The sequence below is a fragment of the Leucoraja erinacea genome, chromosome 12 (assembly GCF_028641065.1).
Source record: "Leucoraja erinacea ecotype New England chromosome 12, Leri_hhj_1, whole genome shotgun sequence".
Taxonomy (NCBI): Eukaryota; Metazoa; Chordata; class Chondrichthyes; order Rajiformes; family Rajidae; genus Leucoraja; species Leucoraja erinaceus.
The window spans coordinates 6,852,126-6,875,007 of NC_073388.1; the positions used below are offsets into that span (position 1 = coordinate 6,852,126).

Consider the following 22,882-nt stretch of genomic DNA (forward strand, 5'->3'; position numbering starts at 1 on the left):
AGCAGCACCTGTTGTCAAAAATAGCCCTGATCACACTAGTTCTACAGCAAGCCAATATACCTCATCGTTTCATAAGCTTAAAAATTCATAGTGATCATAATCAAACCTCCATAATTTTCAAGGTACACAAAAATGCTGGAGAAACTCAGCGGGTGCAGCAGCATCCTATGAAACGAAGGAAATAGGCAACTTTTCGGGCCGAAACCCTTCGTCTGAAGAAAGGTTTCGGCCACAAACGTTCCCTATTTCCTTCGCTCCATAGATGCTGCTGCACCCGCTGAGTTTCTCCAGCATTTTTGTGTACCTTCGATTTTCCAGCATTCGCAGTTCCTTCTTAAACTCCATAATTTTGATCTGGGAGGAAATAATAGTTTGCATTCCATTCAAAAAAAATTATATCTGAAAGAAAACTTAAGAGTTTAAAAAAAAAAAAAAAAATCATTGTTTCTTCCCATATCAGAATGTTCTCAGTGCCAAAATCAATTCATTGACTTAATACATTAATAACTAAATAATTTACAGTAGTGTCAAATATGCTTAAAAAAGTTAAATTATATTATTCAAAACCAGTTCTTTTTAAAAGTCACCGGGAAAAAAAAAGCCAACTTGTCTTCTCTTCGCCTAAATAGTGTACAATGATTTTTGGAAGATGGTACATAATAACAGGAAGAGAGTGGTACGGAACGCAAATGTCTTGTGCGGTCATGCTGTAGGCAGACATTCATACTCTCAGCCTGCATACCATAGTACCCTTGTTGTTCATCGATCTCTTTAGCTGGTCCCAGTCACACGGTGCACGTGGGTATTACTGTCGAGAACCAGCTATCTTCAGCATGACAAGTAATTCCTACTTGAAATCTCTTAGTCCCTTGATTGGTAGAAAAGAATGTAACCTGATTCGGAGTTTTTGGAGATATCCGATGTCAACCCATAGAACTCTTCAATAGCTTGAGCGTCTATTTTCTGTAATTTGAAAAGAACAACTCAGGTTGAGTATTCAATATTTGACGACAATATATATATTTTTTTGCTCCACTACCTTTTTGTTCGGGCATCACAAATATTAAAAACCATTTTCTTTTCGGAGACACCAAGAACTGCAGCTGTTGGTTTACACCAAAAAAAAAAGACACTTAGTGCCGGAGTAACTCAGCCGGTCAGGCAGCATCTCTGGAGAACGTAGATAGGTGATGTTTCGAGGTCGGGGCTCTTCTTCGGTCCGAATGTTACCAGTTCAGTTTGAAGAAAGGTACCGACACGAAACATCACCTATCCCTGTTCTCCAGAGATGCTGCCCGACCCACTGAGTTACTCCAGCACTTTGGGTCTATCTTTGGCATAACCCGCATCTGCAGTTCATATTTAGTACTATTCTTTTATACATTTAACAGTTGTAAGCCAGTGAGTGTCCTTTTCTTACGCTGTAGTCAAAAATCAGAGATTGTTTGTTTTATTTATCAAATCATTGAGATAATCGCTTTAGGAAACAGTCATGTAACCGATTGCACTTGAAAGTGCATTTGTACTTTGAGCCACGTCCTTGTTTACAGCCTATAATACCCTTAGTGTAGTCCTCAAATTCCAGCCCATTGCCCTTGGAAAAGTGCATTTACAAATCAAACGTCAGGATTTGTTTTGCCTATCAAAGAGCACAGTTGAGATTTTTTTTTTTTAAAATGACAATCACAAAACTGGCGGCAACCATTTTACGACAGGATACCTTCTGTATCAGTGAAGAGGCAGAGAAGGTTCTACCATCGTGGGACTTTTTCAGACAAGTTTACAAAAAAAAAGATTAATTACAAAGTCATCTAACACAATGTTAAAGATTATAATCGGAAGAGATTACCTCCACAATATCGTCATCAAATAGCAACCAAAAACCGTGACTCTTTACAATAGTGATATAATGTCCACGATTTGGCCCGCTAGAAGAATAAGATTTTAATGTCAGACTTTACGCATTTTTATTTACAATAAATCGTAACTTGAGTTGTTTTAAGTGATAAAGTTACGTTTATTTACTTTAGTTTCGAGATACAGCGTGGAAACAGGTCCTTCGGGCCAACCAGTCTGCGCTGACCAGTGATCCCCGTCCAATAACTATCATAACACTCAGGTTTGTAAACAATGAACCTGTATGTCTTTGGAGCAGTGGCACAAACCGTGGCTCTGCTGCAGTGTGGGGGTTTGTGCGCGATACTTGGCAGGGGGCAAAGTCCATTTAACAGTCTTTATAGCCTGTGGGAAGAAGCTGAGGAGCATCCTGCTGGTTTTGCAGATAATGCTCCTGTACCCGGGTCTACTGAGGATTGGGAAAATGTGCTGCAATGGGTGGTAAGGGTCTTGATGATGGAGTGGCTCTGTTGCGCCATCCAAAGGATCCAGCATTGTGAGACACAAAGCTGCTTGCGGTTTAACTCAGCGTTGGTTTATTTACAGTTTCGAGATACAGCGTGGAAAGCGGTATTTCGGGTTCCAACCCTCTCTTCAGTGAGATGGGTCCCCACGCAAAACACGACCTATCCATGTTCTGCAGAGATGCTGCCTGACCTGTTGACTTACTTCAGCACTTTGTGTCCTCTTTTTGTAAACCAGCATCCGCATTTCCTTGTTTCTATATAACTATATTTCAGTATGCCATCCAAAGGATATTCATATGATACACAACAACATAACAAGGCAAACTGTATTACAAAGCAGTACAATAGTGTTGGTAATAAATCCTGTTGGTCTAGTAGATGGGTCCCTACGCAAAACATTTCTATACTTAAGTACCTAAATGCACCTGTTGTGTAACTTCACACTTTTGCAGGAATGGAGGAAACCAGTTTGTGGAATTTCCCCTGGATAAGTGGATTTCTGGGGAGGTTCATATCATCCACATAACAATGGGAAACTGTATTACAAAGCAGTACAATAGTGTTAGTAATAAATCCTGTTGGTCTAGTAATAAATCTAATTTCATACTTAAGTACCTAAATGCATTGTGTAAATCTGACACTTGCAGGAATGGAGGAGGGAAGTTGTGGAATCTCCCCTGGATAGAGTGGATGTGGGGAGGTTGCTTCCACTAATGGGAGAGACTGACAGATTCTTGGTTTGTAAGGGTGTCAGGGGTTATGGGGAGAAGGCAAGCTACCCTATACACTACTCATAATTTTCTATCAGGCCTCCCCTCAACCTCAAGCAAAACAATCCAAGTTTGTCCAACCTCTCCTCGTAGCTAAAACCCTGGGCAATGCGACACAAGGCAACATTCTGTTAACCCTTTCCTGCTCCCTCTCCAAATCCGTCACATAAAGGGGTGATGGGAACGACACACAATACTCCAAATGCGGCCTAACCGAGGTCCTGGAAAGTTGCATCGTAATTCAATGTGGCATCATTCATTACACTTAAATCCGTGTAGGAAGGAATTGTAGATGCTGTTCCACGCCGAAGAGAGACACAAAATGATGGAGTAATAGCCCTGTCCCACTGTACGAGGTAATTCAAGAGCTGTCCTGAGTTAAAAAAAAAAAATCAAACTCGTGGTAAGCACGTAGAATGAATGTAGCGGGTACGTCGGAGCTCGGGGACGTCTCTTAGCGGCTCGTAACGCTAACGGCAGGTACTCGGGAAACGCGGTAAGCTCGGGAAGATTTTTCAACATGTTGAGACATGTCCACGGGAGCCCCGAGTACTTACGAGCGGCTATTACCGTAAATCTCTGAGTTCGAATCAGGGCCAAACTCGGGAGAACTCTTGAATGAACTCGTACAGTGGGACAGGGCTTTAACTGAGCGGATCAGGCAGCATCTCTGGATAAATGGAATAGGTGATGTTTCCTATTCCTTTTTGCCGAGTCCCTTCCTCAGACTGAGAGTCAAGGGGGAGGGAAACTAGAGGTATGAAAAGGTGCAAATCCACTTGAACATGCATCAAAAAGAACATTTAACTGAAAAAACATTTGCATGCAAACTGTATCAGTTAAATAGCGATTTCCATTGAAGAAAATATCTTGCAGAGTGTAGAGTTTGAAGTTACCTGCCACAGTGAACGACTACAGCAACAAGATCATACATTCGATCTGGATTGGTGGCATCCCCCGAAGTGTTAAAGAGCCTCAGTTCTAGGGGGAAAACCACCCTGTAAGAGAGTTTTGTGTATCGGTGGAGCTGATCCATGTATTTGAAACGTTTCAAATGCAACGCAAGTATCATTGGTAGCTTCTTTACCCTCATTCTGCGAATGGAAGAGTGGAGAACAATATTATATTTGAATCGTTTGCAGCAAAATATGAAGCACCATTATCATGGAGATTCTGAATTTGTCAAAGTCGTGAATCTATTTTAAGTAACTGCATAAAAAAAGTTTTTAAATCATAATTTACTAAGAACATTTTACTATCAAATTAGGACACAATGCAGTGAGGCAGAATAAATAACCAAAGAAATAAGTCCGTTAATGCAAAAAAAAAAAAAGAAAAAAATGTGTACAGTATTACTGTACAAAGGTTTTCCAAGCAGGCTTAATTTGATAATCCACAATCATACATTTTTTTTGGATTCACTGCAAGGAAATGCTCACCTCTTTTGGGCTTCTTGTTTACTACGACACTGCTCACAGTAGTACTTGGATTCACTGCACAGTGTCTCAGTGTTACTGAAGCCTCTGAAGGGGAGCAATATGAGCAACAATTAAAATATTAGAATCTATTAAACACTGTTTAATTATGCTTTAGAGAAGAGACTACTGCCATCTTGAATAGGTATCCCAGCTCTAGGCTTTGCTGAACACTTCCGCTCAGTCCACCATGACCTCTGCAATCTCCTGGTTGCCAAACATTTTAATTCCCCTTCCCATACTGACCTTTCTGTCCTGGGCCTCCTCCACTGTCAGATTAAGGCCACGTGCAAATTGGGAGGAACAGCACCTCGTATTTTGCTTGGGCAGCTTACAACCCAGCGGTATAAATATAGATTTCTCTAACTCCAAGCAACCCCCTGCAATCCCTCTCTCTCCGTCCCTCCCCCATCCTAGCCATCCTGCTCGTTTTGCTGTTTGTATCCATTTGCTAGCAACTCTTCCACAGCCAACAATGGATCATTTGTGAGCTCCATCTTTCCTCGTTCATTGGTGAGGGCTCTGATTTTGTTCTGAACCTTTCCTTACCTCTAGTTTCCCAGTGCCCTGACAATCAGTCTGAAGAAGGGTCTTGACCCGAAACGTCACCTTTGCCATTTCTGCAGAGATTCTGCCTGACCCGCTGAGTTACTCCAGCATTTTGTGTCAATCGAGGCCGCTGTAGTTCTTTCGTGGTCAATCATACATTTTTGCTAATTTTGCATTTCTTAAAAATCTTGAATTGTGCTTGAGCAGTAGGAGCTGAACAAGGGATACATTATAGTATTGAATCTTTTCCCGATATACACATGTACTTACAAACTAAATGACTCTTTAAAGTGCTCTTCAAAGATCACTACTTTAGATTAAACTCTTTATGCCTCTCACTCCGGTTAAAAACAGCAGGTAAAACATTGTAGTAAATAAAGTCTGCAGAAACTAGCTGACAACAAGATGAGATGTTAAAAGGCCAGATACAAGGATGGGGAAAAAAACAAACTGAGAAGCAAGTTCCGCTGTTCTTAGTTCCTGCAGGAATTAAGTGGAAATGAATATCTAGAATATGGACAACCAGGGAATGTTAGTGTAGGAAGGCCGTGTAAAATAACATCTTGGTAATGTACAGGAAAGATCAAAGCTGTGTTGATCATATTGGGATTGACAAAGCATAGGTGACAATTGTGGATGTACAAGACCAACAACAGTGTTTATTTAAATGAGCAAGATTCCCCATCGGAATCCCGGTGTTACCTGTTTACGATGACAGGGGGGGAGGCGCTCAAAGAGTCACTGCAAGTTTAGCAGCAGTATTCAAGTTGTGGGTGCATTCTGCCTTTTCAGAAAAAAAGTACGTTGTTGAAGAGAAAAGGACACCAATCTTCACACAGACATTTAGCAATGAAGCTTCAAGTTCTCATTCAACTCAACAGAGAAAGTGAATCCAAGATAGACAACTACTGAAGAAAAAGCACTTAGAAATTGTAAGTACATTGTGACCTCACACCAAACTGCTTTTGAAGGTTAGGCATTGCAAAGAATGATCAGTCTAGGAGGTTGACTCTAAATCCATTCATGCCTATGTTCAGCCAAATCTAACTTGCAAGAGTGGCTTATCACCTGAAGTGTTAACCATTTGTAGCCACAGGTGCTGCCAGACCTACTGAGTGTTTCCAGTATTTTCATTTTTATTTCAGATTTTCAGCATCTGCAATTTTGGTTTAAACTTATGTTTTTGGGATGTGGGAGGAAATTGAAGTACACCGCCACAATCAGGGGGAGATTGTGCAAACTCCACATCGATATCACAGGATTAACATAGAAAATAGGTGCAGGAGGAGGCCATTCGGCCCTTCGAGCCAACACCGCCACTCATTGCGATCATGGCTGATCGTCCCCTATGAATAACCCGTGCCTGCCTTCTCCCCATATCCCTTGATTCCACTAGCCCCTAGAGCTCTATCTAACTCTCTCTTCAATCCATCCAGTGATTTGGCCTCCACTGCCCTCTGTGGCAGGGAATTCCACAAATTCACAACTCTCTGGGTGAAAAAGTTTTTTTTCACCTCAGTCTTAAATGACCTCCCCTTTATTCTAAGACTGTGGCCCTTGGTTCTGGACTCGCCCAACATTGGGAACATTTTTCCTGCTTTAATTTGAATCTTGGTTGCAGGAGTTGAGAAGCAGTAACTCTACAAGCGTCACCTTGATCACATTGAGCAGAACCAATAAAAAAAAATTATATTTCTGCACTCAGCTTGTGGCTTGACTCAATTCAATGCTTAACAGAGTGATAAAACAATTCGTCAAAATGATATTGAAGTACAAAATGTATTCCTTTAATGACCACAAAAAGCACTTAGGGCAGTACGGTGGATCTGCCTCACAGTGCCAGAGGCCCGGGTTCAAGCCTGGCATCGGGTGCTGTCTGTGTGCAGTTTGCAGGTTCTCCCTGTGATTGCGTGCGAGTCATCATGGTACTCAGGTTTCCTAGCACATCCCAAAGGCGTGCAGGTTTGCAGTGTGTCGGGAGTGGATGAGAAAGCGGGATAACTTCCTACTATTGTGAATGGGCGATCAATGAGTGGTGTGTACTCGGCAGGCTGAAGGGCCCCATTTCAATGTTGTATCCAAACCACAAAAAAAAATCCTAATCAATTCTCAGTTGTAAATTATTTTCAAGTAACAGGAAGGGAAAGAAAAATAAAAAATACAGAAAGAAACTTGCAGCTATTTTCACTCAGAACATGACACATTGAAGACTTCAGAATATTACTTGAGAAACTACTGAATGGAAGGAAAACTAATGGGGAACTCCAGCTTAATTGAAACTGAATTGCCATCATCTCAGTAATAAAAAGCTTACCTGATGTTGCTATCACAGGTATGCACCCAGCAGTGGGAAAACACAGAAAATGTCCTGTTTCCTAAAGTAAAATTAAATAAAGTAGCATTTACTTCGAAAAATTAAAACTTTGGAAAATATTTTAGATAAGAGTTATAGAGGGTCATAGAGTTATATAGCACGGAAACAGGCCCTTCAGCCCAATTCGTCCATGCTGACCCATCCAAGCTACTACCATTTGCCAGTGCCTGGTACATTGTCCCTCTAAACCTTTCCCATGCCACATACCTGTCCAAATGGTTCATTAAAAAGTTATGATTGCATCTCCCTCTACCACCTCTTTTGGCAGGTTGTTCCATATACCCATAGAAAAAGTTACCTCTCAGATCAGAATTATATCTTTCCCCTCTCATCTTAAACCTGTGGTCTCTAGTTCTCTATTCCCTTACCCCGGGAAAAATAAGGGGTAGGCCACTTTAAGACTGAGATGAGGAAAAACGTCTTCTTCACCCAGAGAGTTGTGTGAATCTGTGGAATTCTCCGCCACAGAAGGCAGTGGAGGCCAATTCACTGGATATTTTCAAGAGAGTGTTAGATTTAGATCTTAGGCCGAAAGGAATTAAGGGACATGGGGAAAAAGCAGGAACGGGGTGCTGATTTTCGATGATCAGCCGTGATCATATTGAATGGAGGTGCTGGCTGGAAGGGCCGAATGGCCTACTCCTGCATCTATTTTTTTCTATGTTTCTAAAAGACACTGTGCATTTACCCAATCTATTCCCTTCATGATTTTATGCCCTTTGGAAGATCACCCCTCAGCCTCCTGTGCTCCAAGCAAGAAAGTCTTAGCCTGCCCAAACACTCCCTTACAGCTTACGCCCTTGAGTTATGGCAACAACCTCTTAAATCTTCTCTGCACTCTTTCCAGTTTAATGGCATCTTTCTTACAGCAGGATGACCAAAGCAGAACGATACTCCATGCGTAGCCTCACCACCTGTCTTGTATGACAGCAACATAATGCCCCAACTGCTTCACCCTGACTGATGAAGGCCAGTGCGGCACAAGCTTTCTTCACCACCCTATCTACCTCGGAAGCCACTTTCAGGGATCTATGTACTTGTACTCCTCCATCCCTCTGTTCTGCAGCACGTCCCAGGGCCCTACCATTCACTGAGAAGGTCCTGCCCGGGACGAAGGTCGATGCCACCGATTTTAGTGTCAAACCTATTCGTTGTGCCTTGTACATTCTCATCCAAATCGTTGATGGAGGTTAATTGGTGCAATTAGCCAGCACCGATCCCCAAGGCACACCACTAGTCCCAGGCCTCCAGATCAAAAACCCTACCACCACCATCAACCTCTGCTTCCTGCCATGAAATCAATTCATAAAAACATAGAAAATAGGTGCAGGAGTAGGCCATTCGGCCCTTCGAACCTGCACCGCCATTCAATATGATCATGGCTGATCATCCAACTCAGTATCCTGTACCTGCCTTCTCTCCATACCCCCCGATCCCTTTAGCCACAAGGGCCACATCTAACTCCCTCTTAAATATAGCCAATGAACTGGCCTTAACTACCTTCTGTGGCAGAGAATTCCACAGATTTACCACTCTCTGTGTGAAAAATGTTTTTCTCATCTCGGTCCTAAAAGATTTTCCCCTTATTTTAAACTGTGACATCGGGAACAATCTTCCTGCATCTAGCCTGTCCAACCCCTTAAGAATTTTGTAAGTTTCTATAAGATCCCCCCTCACTCTTCTAAATTCTAGCGAGTACAAGCCGAGTCTATCCAGTCTTTCTTCATATGAAAGTCCTGACATCCCAGGAATCAGTCTGTTGAACCTTCTCTGTACTCCCTCTATGGCAAGAATGTCTTTCCTCAGATTAGGAAACCAAAACTGTACACAATTCCTTATCCAGCTCTTCCTAGATCCCACACAATCCCTGTGATCTAAAAACCCAGAGCAGCCTACCATGTGTAAACTTGAAGGCTTTGCCGAAGTCCATCGCAACTACCCCTATGATCCTGTCCTCATCAACCTTCTTGGATACTTCTTTAAAAAAAACCCCAATCAATTCATGGTAAATCCAGCACCTCCCCAACTGTAACAAGACATAGTCTTCAACTTTCCAAATCCCCCTACTCTTCACATCTTTCTCTGTGGGAAAACCAGAGGAGAAATATTCATTGAGGAGTTTGCCCATCTCCGGCAACTCCACACATAAATGACCACATTGGTTTCTGTGGGACCTTTGTCCCTCCCATTATCATTTTTCCCTTCATAAACTTCGAGAATCCCTTTGGATTTGCCTAACCTTATCTATCAGAGATATCTCATATAGCCTTTTTGGTCCTCCTAATTTCCTTCTTAAGTATGCTACTCAATCCCCTAACCATATTCCAGGGATATACCAGATCCTAACTGCCTATACCCGACCTATGCCTTCTCCTTTTTCCTGACCGGAATTTCAATTTCTATCGTCATCCAGGGTTCCTTACACCTCCCTGCCTTGTCCTTCTCGTTAACAGGAACACGTATACCTTCAACTCACAATCACACTTTCCGGATGTCCCTTGCGTAAAAACAACCTTCTCCAATCAGCTTTTGCAAGTTCCTGGCTAATATATCGTCAAAGTTGGCTTTGGAAACATAGAAATTAGGTGCAGGAGTAGGCCATTCGGCCCTTCGAGCCTGCACCGCCATTCAATATGATCATGGCTGATCATCCAACTTAGTATCCCGTACCTGCCTTCTCTCCATACCCCCTGATCCCCTTAGCCACAAGGGCCACATCTAACTCCCTTTTAAATATAGCCAATGAACTGGCCTCAACTACCTTCTGTGGCAGAGAGTTCCAGAGATTCACCACCTTTGCCCCAATTTAGAACATTAACTTGTGGGCCAGCCCTGTCATTATCCACAACTATTTTAAAGCTAATAGAATTATGGTCACTGGTGCATCACCCACTGACATGGCAGTCACTGACCCTGCAAAAGTCCCTAAGAATAGGTCAAGTCTTGCCTTCTCCCTTGTAGGGGCCTCTACATAATGCCTGTGGAAGCTTTCCTGAACATATTTGACAAATTCCACCCTGCCTAAGCCCTTGACACCTTGTCAGTCCCAGTCTAAATTGGGAAAGTTAAAATCCCCTACTATGACGAGCCTATTAGTTATGCAGCTGTCTGCAATCTCCCTACATATTTGTTCCGCTAATGCCAGTTGATTATTTGGTAGCTTGTAGTACAATCACGTCGATATAATAATTATGCTTCTCTGAGGTTCACTCCTTATCAAGAAATAAATGATCATGGGCCTTACATTAAGGGTCATTTTTCCACAGATGAGCACATACCAAGAATTGCTTTTGTAAGCCTCCCATGACTATAATGGCAGTTTGAGTTTCAGCTGAACCTTCCCAAAGGTTGAGTAAAGGTCACTAGTTGGGCAAAAGTTTATCTTCATGACAAACGCAACCGTAGACTATCTGGACAAAGCAAGATAAATGGGCCAACAAGTTTTTTTTTCTATATCCCTTCCTTTTATATTCACTTGACCATAATAAAAACTGTACACTTCTAAATGTAGTCGACTGGTCTCATCATGCAATAATATATTTCTAATGATGCTTAACGTCAAAACGTTTGAAATTTATTTTCTCCAAGGACAGAAATTTGCAGTTGATCATCAATAATGTTATATTTTCATGAAACCATGAGCTGATATGGATACAAGCATCAAACATTAAAAAATGTTCAACTACAAGACAAAACCATTATAGCCCCAAACGATAGTAAATCCACAATGTACTTACGGAATGACGTCTTTCTTGAATTCTATATTATCACTATTTAATACTTGCCAAGTAAAGTGTAATTGTATTTAGTTTAGGGCCTACGCATTATATGTTAAGAATGTATTTTTTCACTTTTTTCACACAGAGAGTGATGAATCTCTGGAATTCTCTGCCACAGAGGGTAGTTGAGGCCAGTTCATTGGCTATATTTAAGAGGGAGTTAGATGTGGCCCTTGTGGCTAAGGAATCAGGGGGTATGGAGAGAAGGCTACTGAGTTGGATGATCAGCCATGATCATATTGAATGGCGGTGCAGGCTCGAAGGGCCGAATGGCCTACTCCTGCACCTAATTTCTATGTTTCTATGTTTCTATGTATTAACTGTAGTTGTTGACTCACTCCAGTTTAAATTCCATTTGGAATATTTTGGAGGACCAAGAAACCAAGAACCAAGTTGCACAGCATTGCCGCAATCCAGCTGCTTTGCTTTTCCTCTTCCAAAATACTTATAACTTTAATTTTGAATTAATTAGTTTGCTCTAGCCACAAATGCAGCCGTTAAATCAACGCACACTATTTATTATACAACAAAACCATTAAAATGTATGGCAGATTAAGCAATAAGGCAAATGCAAATGTTATTGCAGTTTCATACCATGCGTTACGGGGTCTGAGAAAGGGTTCCATAGTATTAACACTTATCCAGCATATCAGCCAAACAATTTTTCGTCAGACCGCAAAATACGGCAGATGCTGGAATCTGGAGCAAAAGAATAATTGCTGGAGGAACTCAGCGGGTCAGGCAGTATCTGTGGAGAGAAATGGACAGTCGATCCCTGCAAGGATGCGTTCGCAACCACTTACGTTTCTCCCTATACACTCATAACTGTGCAGCCAAATTCCTTAAAGTCTGCATCTGTACACAGTGGACGGTTTGATTGTAATCATATATAGTCTTTCTGCTGACTGGATAGCACATAACAAACAAGCTTCTCATTGTACCTCGGTACATGTGACAATAAACTAAACTAAACTAAATAAAAATATATTGGAAAAGGTATTGACTCTATGACAATTCAATCCAGCGCAACTGAAGACTGGTGCCCCAGAACCAGTCACATTTTGTTTAGTTTAGAGATGGAGCATGGAAACAGGCCCACCGAGTCTGCGCCAACTAGCGATCCCCGCACATTAACGCAATCTACACACAAAGAACAATTTACAATTATACCAAGCCAATTAACCTGCCAACCTGTACGTCTCTGGAGTGTGGGAGGAAACCGGAGATCCCGGAGAAAGCCCATGCAGGTCACGGGGAGAACGTATAAACTTCGTACAGACAAGCACCCGCAGTCAGGATTGAACCCGTGTCTATGCTGCTGTAAAGCAGCAACTCTACCACTGCGCCACCATGCCCCACAGCTAGGATGTGCAATATTCCTAAAAACACTGGCAATCAGCAATAAAATTGTCCACCCGAGGAGGAATCCAATCCGATCATGCACTTCCCCACCAGCTACTCGAAGTCGCAGTTATTCATCACCAATCTAAGCACAGTGTTCAATATGGCTTCCACCAACTCCATGCATTTACAGATAGTACAAACTTGGTCCAAACATCTACAAAAGCGCTCAGTTCCAGAGAAAGGAATGGAAGTGATTGACATTAAGGCAACAACTGACAATGAACAACATTAATGAGCTTGAGGTCAACGAGAAACACCAGAAAAACCTAACCCCTGGAGTTACACCTGGCAAAACAGACGGCTGTCATTATTGAAGGTAGCTTTAGGACAGTGATCTTGGCCAACATCCTGCTGCTTCATTAAGGACCCTCCCTCCATCAAAAGGATTTTGCTGATGATTGTAGAGTTTTATTCACAATTTCTTTGATAATGAATGGAACTGCAGATGCTGGTTTATACCGAAGATAGACATAAAGTGCTGGAGTAACTCAGCGGCTCAGGCGGCATCTCTGGAGAAAAAGGATGGGTGACGTTTCGGGTCAGGACTCTGCTTCAGACACAAAATTGAAGGTGGTCTGAAGAAGAGTCTCGAGTCAAATCATCACCCATCCATTTTCTCCATAGATGCTGCCTGACATGCAGAGTTACTCCAGAATGTTGTGCCTTTCCTAACATAATGAAGCAGGCCACATCTGATGCAGCAACATTTAGTGTGCATTAATCTTTGTACTGTTCAAGTGATGATATTCCTGTCACTCAGCACCCACCTACAGCAAGAGTCTAACCATCATTCTTTGTTAATCTGTAGCATGAACGTCCCACGTGAAAGAGAATTGGGTGAGGGTGGTAGTTTGTGGAGTGCATACCAAAGATGCATCTCATGGCAAACTCATCTCTAGACTCCTTTATTACCATCTACATGGCACATCCGATGAAATATTCTCCACATGCTTAGATAAGTGCAGTTCCAATGGCACTCAGAAAGCATTTGTTCAGATCAACGACTGGTTGGGCTTATTGTCCATCGTAAGCATTTACTTCTTCAGTGCTAGCACTCTGAGGCTGCAGCGTGCATCAGCTGCAAGATGCAATATGACAACATGATCTCGTCAATAATGCTTCTTCACAAGTGCCTGATCTCTACCACTTAAAAGACAGCCAGGACAGCACATATATGGGGCCATCACCATCAGCAAGTTATCTTCCTAATCCAATTGAATGTATATTGCAGCTCCGTCAATGGATTGAATTGACCTGACTGCCATTTGCTTGGGCCTCAGCATATTTTGGCATCCTGCGCCAAATAAAGAAGCCGAAGATGACTTGGTTATTAGTTGCTAGCACATGCGAGTCACCTCAGGCTTGGCCCAGCAGTGGAACACACATGCTTTAGGCAAGAACCTGTTGATGCACACTTGATGACACTGTTCATTGGAACAATGTGGAAAAAGTACTTGAGTCACTTTACGGTTTTTAATTACTTGGTTTAGTTTAGAGATACGGCGCGGAAACAGGCCCTGCGGCCCACCGACTCCGTTCCGACCAGTGATCCCCGTACACGAGCACTATCCTGCGCACTAGAGGCAATTTTAGCACAGCCAATTAACCTACAAACCTGCATGCCTTTGGAATGTGGGAGGAAACCGGAGCACCGGGAGAAAACCAACTGGGAGAATGTACTTGGAAGAGAACATCTTCCAAGATGATCCTGGCCATAGCCCATGGAGCTGTATCCTGAAATATCCTACCTAACGTCCCTGTGCAAAGTGCCTTCACACCATTACCTGCAGCAATTGAAGGTGATAGCTCACCAGCATCTTCTCAGGCATTCAGGAAGGACAGCAAATGCTCCCCTTTCCAGTTATCCCCATGTCTCATGAATGAAAAACTAATTAATATAACCAAAATGAAAAGTCCTTTCTAAGTTGCGTTACTATCACATTGCCAGCAATGGGAATGTTAAAGATTAAAAAATAAATAGGTACAACATATTCCTTTTTTGGAATGGTTTAATCATTTGTCTAAAAGTCAAATTTCAAGCAAGGTTGGAAGTCAAGTGTCTCGTTTTTTCTCTCTTCAACAGCATACAGGGATTGTGGATTTGGAGAAAAGACAATGAATTTGGGGTCAAGGAATATTTATTTTACGACAGGTGGATCAGGGATTGCTGGCCAAGATTGGAGGAATATGAAGGCCGAAAATGTTATCACATGGTCTCCTCAGAGGAGCATGCATGGAAAGGAACATTGAAATGGAGCGAGTTTGGATTGTTTCGATTTATCTAAATACGGATAGTTGGATGCTCTGTATTCCTGGTTGCAAGCAGTTTTTTTTGGTGTTTTTTTTTTTAATTTTGAGATGCAGATTTATCAATTATTTGTCACCTTACTGCTGCTGTGCAGCTTTTCTGTTTTCTTACATTATGTTCCATATTCTCCAGCTTGATATCATACGCTAATTTTAAAATAAGATGCTGGTTTCCGAGTCAAAACAAGTAGCATAAATAATGATAACAGTGGTCGCAGCAGAGATGCCTTTGGAACAACTTCCTTTAATCTGAAAAAACAACCTTTGTCATTCTTTGTGGTTTACATTAGTCAATTTGTTATCTGTTTTTATTCCCTGACTGCACATTCTGTAAGAAAGAACTGCAGCAGCTGGTTTAAATCAAAGGTAGACACAAAATGCTGGAGTAACTCAGCGTGTGAGGCAGCATCTATGGAGAGAAGGAATGGGCAACGTTTCGGGTGGAGACCCTTCTTCAGTCTGATGTCAGGGCCCCCTTTGTATTGTATTGTATTCAAGTTTATTGTCATTGTCTCAATTTGAGACAACAAAATGAATTTCCCTTACAGGCAGTATCATAAAAAAATTTATTTTTTTAAATCCCCTCCCCTGACATCAGTCTGATGTCTCATCCAAAATGGCCGCCCATTCCTTCTCTCCATAGATGCTGCCTCACCTGCTGAGTTACTCCAGCATTTTGCATTTACCTGCACATACTATAATGTACATTGTGAGATTACCAGTTAATAAAAAGTTAAGCATGGGACCTGTAATCCATCACCTTTGAATATTCTTCCTATTCCATCTTCAAAGAATTCCATCTGGTTACAGACAACAACCTGTAATACCTGGGGATACACATTGCCTAGAGATGCATTTAATGTTTTTTTTAAATACAAATTCCAGATTTTTTTCCCAAGGCTAACAAAGATAATGACAGTTTGTATCCCATCTTTCTTTTGACGCCTCTATGATGATATGTAGTTCCATATTATTCAAAATTTAGGCTTTATCTTTTGCACTCTGCCCAATAATTTTCTCCATCTACACTCCAATTGTATTAACAGGATTTTTAACTTCAACCCATGGCGACGTGTTTGGTTTATTATCTTCTTTTGTAAAAACTAAAGAGTTTTGTATAACAAAACTATTGGATTTTTAGTATTCCAGATCTTTCTCAACCCATCCCTAAAGTATTTTTCCTTAGAATTTCTGTATGTATCTTAATATTATTTCTTTATGTAATCTATGGTAATTTTACTTTGAAATTGCTTTTTGCCTGCTAAATCTTTAAGCTTCATTCTCGTGGGACCTGCAGTGTATCATATTTGAATATTTTTCCCATTACATCTTTTTTCCCATTACAAATATTAGAGAGAGTACAGAGGAGATTTACTAGAATGTTGCCTGGGTTTCAACAACTAAGTTACAGAGATAGGTTGAATAAGTTAGGTCTTTATTCTCTGGAGCGCAGAAGGTTAAGGGGGGACTTGATAGAGATCTTTAAAATGATGAGAGGGACAGACAGAGTTGATGTGGACAAGCTTTTCCCTTTGAGAATAGGGAAGATTCAAACAAGAGGACATGGCTTCAGAATTAAGGGACAGAAGTTTCGGGGTAACATGAGGGGGAACTTCTTTACTCAGAGAGTGGTAGCGGTGTGGAATGAGCTTCCAGTGGAAGTGGTGTCGGCAGGTTCATTGGTATCATTTAAAAATAAATTGGATAGGCATATGGATGAGAAGGGAATGGAGGGTTATGGTATGAGTGCAGGCAGGTGGGACTAAGGGAAAAAAGTTGTTCGGCACGGACTTGTAGGGCCGAGATGGCCTGTTTCCGTGCTTGTTATATGGTTATATGGTTACATCTTCAAAGAATTCCTACTCTAGCTACTTAAAACCACCTGTGATACTTTCTTCATATCTGTTTCAGCCTTCAAGGTAGGATAACTTTAATCTGTAGTCAGATTTTTATGTGAACTGTGAGTGCACTATTAATGTGGATCGCATCCTATATTCCTCAGTTTTATTGATCAAACACCAGCACTCAATTCATCTGAGCTGCAAGGAGTCAACTCAAAACAGAAAAAGTAGCTCTGAAATATCAAAGTATGATAAACTGAATATTTGTGTGTTTCCTTCCAGAAAATTAAAATGTCCATGTCTCACCTTTTACTTTGATCACAAAACAAATTCTAGCATTATTATCCCAAATAATATCCTTATCAAACTTCATCACACCAACCTACCTTAGACAATGAGTTATTGAAGTGTTTTGTTCTACATCAACCGAGAGGTCCAAAAAATCTTCATCTTTGCTGCTAACCTGTGTGGAAAGCAAACAAGATACTTAATAGAGACTGTTAATCAGAACTTTGCCCAATCCTTTATTTTGAGGGTGGAGATGAGAGGAATTATTGACCCAAGCACTGTATACAAAGCACACTTCCCCACCGGCTCAAACATTAAAAGGTGATATCTGGGTGGCGTCTTCAGACAATGCGCGAACCTTAAGGGCATGTAAGATCAAAGGGAAAAGCAACCTTCGAATGCTGCAGAAGTGGGCTATGTCAGGAAGTGGCAATGGGATCATTTCTGACAAATACAACGTCAGTTGCAGTCTGTGCTCAGTTATAGAGTCACATTCTGAGGAAAATACCGTACCATTCTAATGATACGGCATCCTGGGTAGACACAAAATGCTGGAGTAACTCAGTGGGACAGGCAGTATCTCTGGAGAGAAGGAATGGGTGACGTTTCGGGCCAAGGCCCTCCCTCAGACAGAAATGAGACAGTTTTTCGTAACTCCAAGGTTTTTTTGAAACTTGTTGCAAATGCATTTTTCAATGAGCTTGGGGAGTTTATATAGAAAATATAAATGGATGATATAGAAACCGATTTCACTTAGCCAACTACTGAACGGGGGGGGGGGGGGGGGGGGGGGGGGGGGGGAATCACAACGGAACAGCCTGCCTCAGCTCCAATCCCTGGCGCATAATCCATCTACCTGAAGGAAGAACCTTTATATATCATTCTCTAGTCCCTTGCATATTTTACTCTTCTATGTAATCATTCCCTGCCCGCAATTAAACATATGACATGTTATTCTATTAAAATGAAAATCTTTTCCCTTTTATAACACGTCATTCATTTCTGATCACTTCTGGTCTGACGAGTGTATTTTTGTTCTCCCCCGACAAATGCTCCTTGATCCACCAAATGTGTTCAGCATTTACTCCTCACCTGCATTCACCACTCTGGTCATTTCCACCAATAAAACAAGCAATTTGAGAGCTGGGACATAACTTTCCCAAACAAATGTTTTCATGTAGTTATTTATCATATTACATAGAAACATAGAAACATAGAAATTAGGTGCAGGAGTAGGCCATTCGGCCCTTCGAGCCTGCACCGCCATTCAATATGATCATGGCTGATCATCCAACAGTATCCCGTACCTGCCTTCTCTCCATACCCCCTGATCCCCTTAGCCACAAGGGCCACATCTAACTCCCTCTTAAATATAGCCAATGAACTGGCCTCAACTACCCTCTGTGGCAGAGAGTTCCAGAGATTCACCACTCTCTGCGTGAAAAAAGTTCTTCTCATCTCGTTAAAGGATTTCCCCTTTATCCTTAAGCTGTGACCCCTTGTCCTGGACTTCCCTAACATCGGGAACAATCTTCCTGCATCTAGCCTGTCCAACCCCTTAAGAATTTTGTAAGTTTCTATAAGATCCCCTCTCAATCTTCTAAATTCTAGAGAGTATAAACCAGGTCTATCCAGTCTTTCTTCATAACACAGTCCTGACATCCCAGGAATCAGTCTGGTGAACCGTCTCTGCACTCCCTCTATGGAAAGAATGTCCTTCCTCAGATTTGGATTACATACACTGTTTTCAAACACGTTCCATCTTACAAACGTTAATCTCCTGTTTTTTTTTTTTTTTAAGTCGTCATGGTCTGATTGTTGCCTTTTGTCAGTATCAGAAATGTGAACAGAATGTGAACAAGTTAGAATATGATTAGCAAGATTATATTATCAGTACAAACTCCCAAATGTGAGCATTGGCCTGATTTAATCATATCCCGTTTTAAAGGCAGTTCTCTGTTGGTTGCTGTTAGAAATAACCTTTGAATCTAAATGATTGATTTGATAGTGTTGCAGTATTGAATTCCATTTTTTAAATAACTTTCCTAGATCCCTCTGGTCGCAACCAAAGATCCTACAGCGAGCAAGATAGATCACTCGACGAAAAAGACACAGTACGGTCATGGGCCGATTCATCGGCCCCATTTCCGTAACCGGCTTCCGTCTCCGCACCAAAGATCCCATAGCGGAGCAAAGATACTAGTGCGGAGACGGAAGCCGGTTACGGTAACATCCTCGTAAAAATAAAAGGTCTTTGGTAAAAATCTTCTCCTCATTTTCATAATTATAATTTATTAACACAAACTGTTCCCCCGCAACGTTGATTATACTGCGAGTTGGGTCGGGTTACTGAAATGGATGAAAAAAAGGCCCACGTTCCGCACCGTTGCGTACTACACGTCAGCCCATTGCATTTAGCAGGAGTGGTCTATCTTGCTCCGCTATAGGATCTTTGGTCGCAACTTCCCATATGGAGAATTTGTAAAGCACTAAATTTACACAGGCCTCTGTGTCAGCAAACAACATTGCCAAGAATGGCATTGAGGCACACCTCAATTATCGGCCTGTTGCCGGGACTCAAGGGCCTGAGCTATAGCGCGAGGTTGAGCAGACTAGGACTTTATTCCATGGAGAGCAGGATGATGAGGGGTGATCTTATCTTATAGACTTGTACATGATCATGAGTGGAATCGACAGGATACATGCACAGAGTCTTTTTCCCAGAGTAGGGGAATGAAGAACCAGAGGACATAGGTTGAAGGTGAGGGAAATAAGATTTAGTAGGGACCAGAGGGGCATTTTTTTTTTTTAAACATAAAGGATAGTAGGTATATGGAATGAGCTGCTGGAAGAGGTAGTTGAGGCGGGTACTATCACAATGTTTAAAAAACATTTAGTATAGGACAGGTTAAGAGGGATATGGGCTGAAGCCAGGCAGGTGGGACTAGTGTGGATGGGACACGTTGGTCGGCGTGGACAAATTGGTCGAAGTGTCTGTTTCCACACAGCATGACTATCTGGCAATGAAAGAAGCAACACAATGTTGGAATAAAGAAAGACTCTCCTTTCCCAATACAATTAATAAGCTCAGTTACATTAACTTTCAGATTTCAGCGCTTTGAAACTTACAGTTTCGCAGTTAAGACACCTTGTTTCATTAGTTAGTGTTCCTTGAAATATTTCGTGTACCCAAGTTGGATCCGTTTTATCATTCTCCTCAGTTTCAAAGTTGCCATTCTGCACCTTGCCATTCTGTTTCTCCTGTTTCTTTTCCTCTTGTAATAGGTCGGCAATTGTGTTTAAAAGGTAGTTCAGGAACTCGTGTGCGTCTTGCTGCATATAATTATCAAACAATTCTGGAAATGTCAAAAAAAAAACTATTAGTAACAAGTCTGAACAAAGTTCCCTTTGTAAACAATCGATAAGCAATGTGAATCCACCAGCACCTCCAATTATTTTTGCCACAGGGAATCAAAATGGATAGCCATGCCACTAATTTATCATCTTTTCACATGGTACCAAACACCACCAGAAGCAAAACACTCCACACCCATGCAGAGAAACTGACACAAATTGCTGGGAATAACTCAGCGGGTCAGGCAGCATCTGTGGAGAACATGAATAGATGATATTTCGGATCGGGACTCTTTTTCAGGCCAATTGTAGCTGGGAGGGGGGGGGGGGGGGGGGGGGGGGGGGGGGCGGAGCGCAGGAAGAAATGGAAGTGAAAAGGGGCAGGACAAATCACAGCCAGCAACAAATGACTTCAGGCCGAGGGGATTCCCTGATAAGCAGTGATTGTTGGGGGAAAGAGACACAAAATGCTGGAGTAACTCAGCGGGACAGGCAGCATCTCTGGATAGAAGGAATGGGTGACATTTTGGGTCGAGACCCTTCTTCAGACTGATCGGCAGATTGGTGGACGAAGGCTAGAGATAGAAATAGGTGTGATCCCAAGGAAATACATAATTGTGAAGTGTGAAGTTAGTTCAGACTTTTAGTGGTAGAGGGGGGGCCTGAAGGAGGGTCCCTGACCTGAAAAGTCACCTATCCATTTGCTCTTTGGAGATGTTACCTGACTTGCTGGGCTACTTTTTTTTTGTTACTGATCTACTGAGTCTTTTTTTTAAGTTTAACCATTTTTCCAGAGGATTTTTTAACCAGACTTGCCTTATTAGAAATGTACCCACATCCCCAATCTACTTGCTGATCAATATTATGGCATTATGGCGTGAATGGAAAATTACTGTACATTACATTATGCTTCCCAAACTTGTTCATTATTCAAAAACTCCAGGAACTTTGAAATCAAAGAGATTACACCAAAGTCATTTAGTCACAACATTCTTGCTATTGAGGGAGTGCAGCGTAGGTTCACAAGGTTAATTCCCGGGATGGCGGGACTGTCATATGCTGAGAGAATGGAGCGGCTGGGCTTGTATACTCTGGAATTTAGAAGGATGAGAGGAGATCTTATTGAAACATAAAAGATAATTAAGGGTTTTGGACACGCTAGAGGCAGGAAACATCTTCCCGATGTTGGGGGAGTCCAGAACCAGGGGCCACAGTTTAAGAATAATGTGTAAGCCATTTAGAACTGAGATGAGGAAACACCTTTTCACACAGAGAGTTGTGAGTCTGTGGAATTCTCTGCCTCAGATGGTGGTGGAGGCCCGTTCTCTGGATACTTTTAAGAGAGAGCTAGATAGGGCTCTTGAAGATAACCGGAGTCAGGGGATATGGGGAGAAGGCAGGAACGGGGTACGGATTGTGGATGATCAGCCATGATCACAGTGAACGGCGGTGCAGCCTTGAAGGCCGGAATATGCCTACTCCTGCACCTATTGTCCATTGACTCTTACTCAATGCATTAAAATACCCAAGAAATCATGATCACTATTGATTTCAAATAAAAAATCTGGAGCAATATATTTTCATTGCACAGTTCACATTCACTTGAACCTTATCTGGGTGTAATTTGGAACCAGCTTGCAATAACATCAAGAGCTTAGAAGCAACACATTCTTTGCATTACAGACACAAAATAGTTGGAAATATTCACATTACCGTTTTCTTTTCTTAATCTGGATATGAATTTTTTGGGTGGTATTACGCCAACTTTCTTTTTCTGTGTGGCTATACTATTAAAGAGGTCAGAGAGGCAGGTGAGCAGACTTTCCTTCTTCCTGGGCTGCACCTTGTAAGCCAGAACCTTTTCCCGGAATGGCCGACAGAAGTAAAGTGCTTGTAAAACTGAATTGCAATAGCAGGTATTGCCGAACTAGTGAGATTTAAAAAAAAAACATAGACAATAGGTAACGTGAAGTAACACCCTACTCTTACTTTCTTTCTTTTAAAATCTTTTTGTTGTTTTTTTTCCAAAAAAAGCAAAAATAAAACATAAAAAACAGAGCAAAAAGAATAATGATAAACATAATAATGGGATTGAGACATAGGGATCAGGATTACATTAATAACAGGCATAACCTAATATGAGACCTAATATATAGATCTATAACCTAATATGAGACCAGTGTCAAAATACACACTATATAGACCTCCCGGTCTCTATGTAAATATAGTTAAATCTTTAAAAGGAAACTTATAAATGTTAAAAAAAAACACAAAGATAAAAAGACAAAAAGAAAAGAGGAAAAATAACAAAAAAAAACAAAACCCCCCTAAACTAAAGAAAGACAAAAAGAGAAAAATTGATAATAAAATATGCATAA

At 41.5% G+C, this 22,882-nt stretch overlaps 1 protein-coding gene across 1 annotated transcript; it reads right to left on the minus strand.

The window, feature by feature from the left end:
• Nucleotides 1-225: 225 nt before the first annotated feature.
• LOC129702034 (ubiquitin carboxyl-terminal hydrolase 12-like) lies at nt 226-22,335 on the minus strand. The gene is made up of 7 exons (XM_055643540.1): nt 22,218-22,335; nt 20,280-20,506; nt 17,249-17,325; nt 4,573-4,656; nt 4,030-4,227; nt 1,850-1,928; nt 226-963 (listed from the first exon to the last, which is right to left on the minus strand). Exons 2-7 carry the CDS (start codon nt 20,487-20,489, stop codon nt 862-864), a joined length of 750 nt encoding a protein of 249 aa, XP_055499515.1. The 5' UTR covers nt 20,490-20,506; nt 22,218-22,335; the 3' UTR covers nt 226-861.
• Between the last annotated feature and the right edge of the window lie 547 nt (nt 22,336-22,882).

Bases quoted from the DNA above. Each gene is read 5' to 3' on its own strand.
- LOC129702034 (XM_055643540.1), bottom strand. From the start codon at position 20,489: ATGCAGCAAGACGCACACGAGTTCCTGAACTACCTTTTAAACACAATT. The intron at 4,228-4,572 runs GTGAGCATTTCC...TTCCATTCGCAG, and splicing joins AAACAAGAAGCCCAAAAGAG to AATGAGGGTAAAGAAGCTAC. The intron at 1,929-4,029 runs GTAACTTCAAAC...TTATTCTTCTAG, and splicing joins GTAGTCGTTCACTGTGGCAG to CGGGCCAAATCGTGGACATT.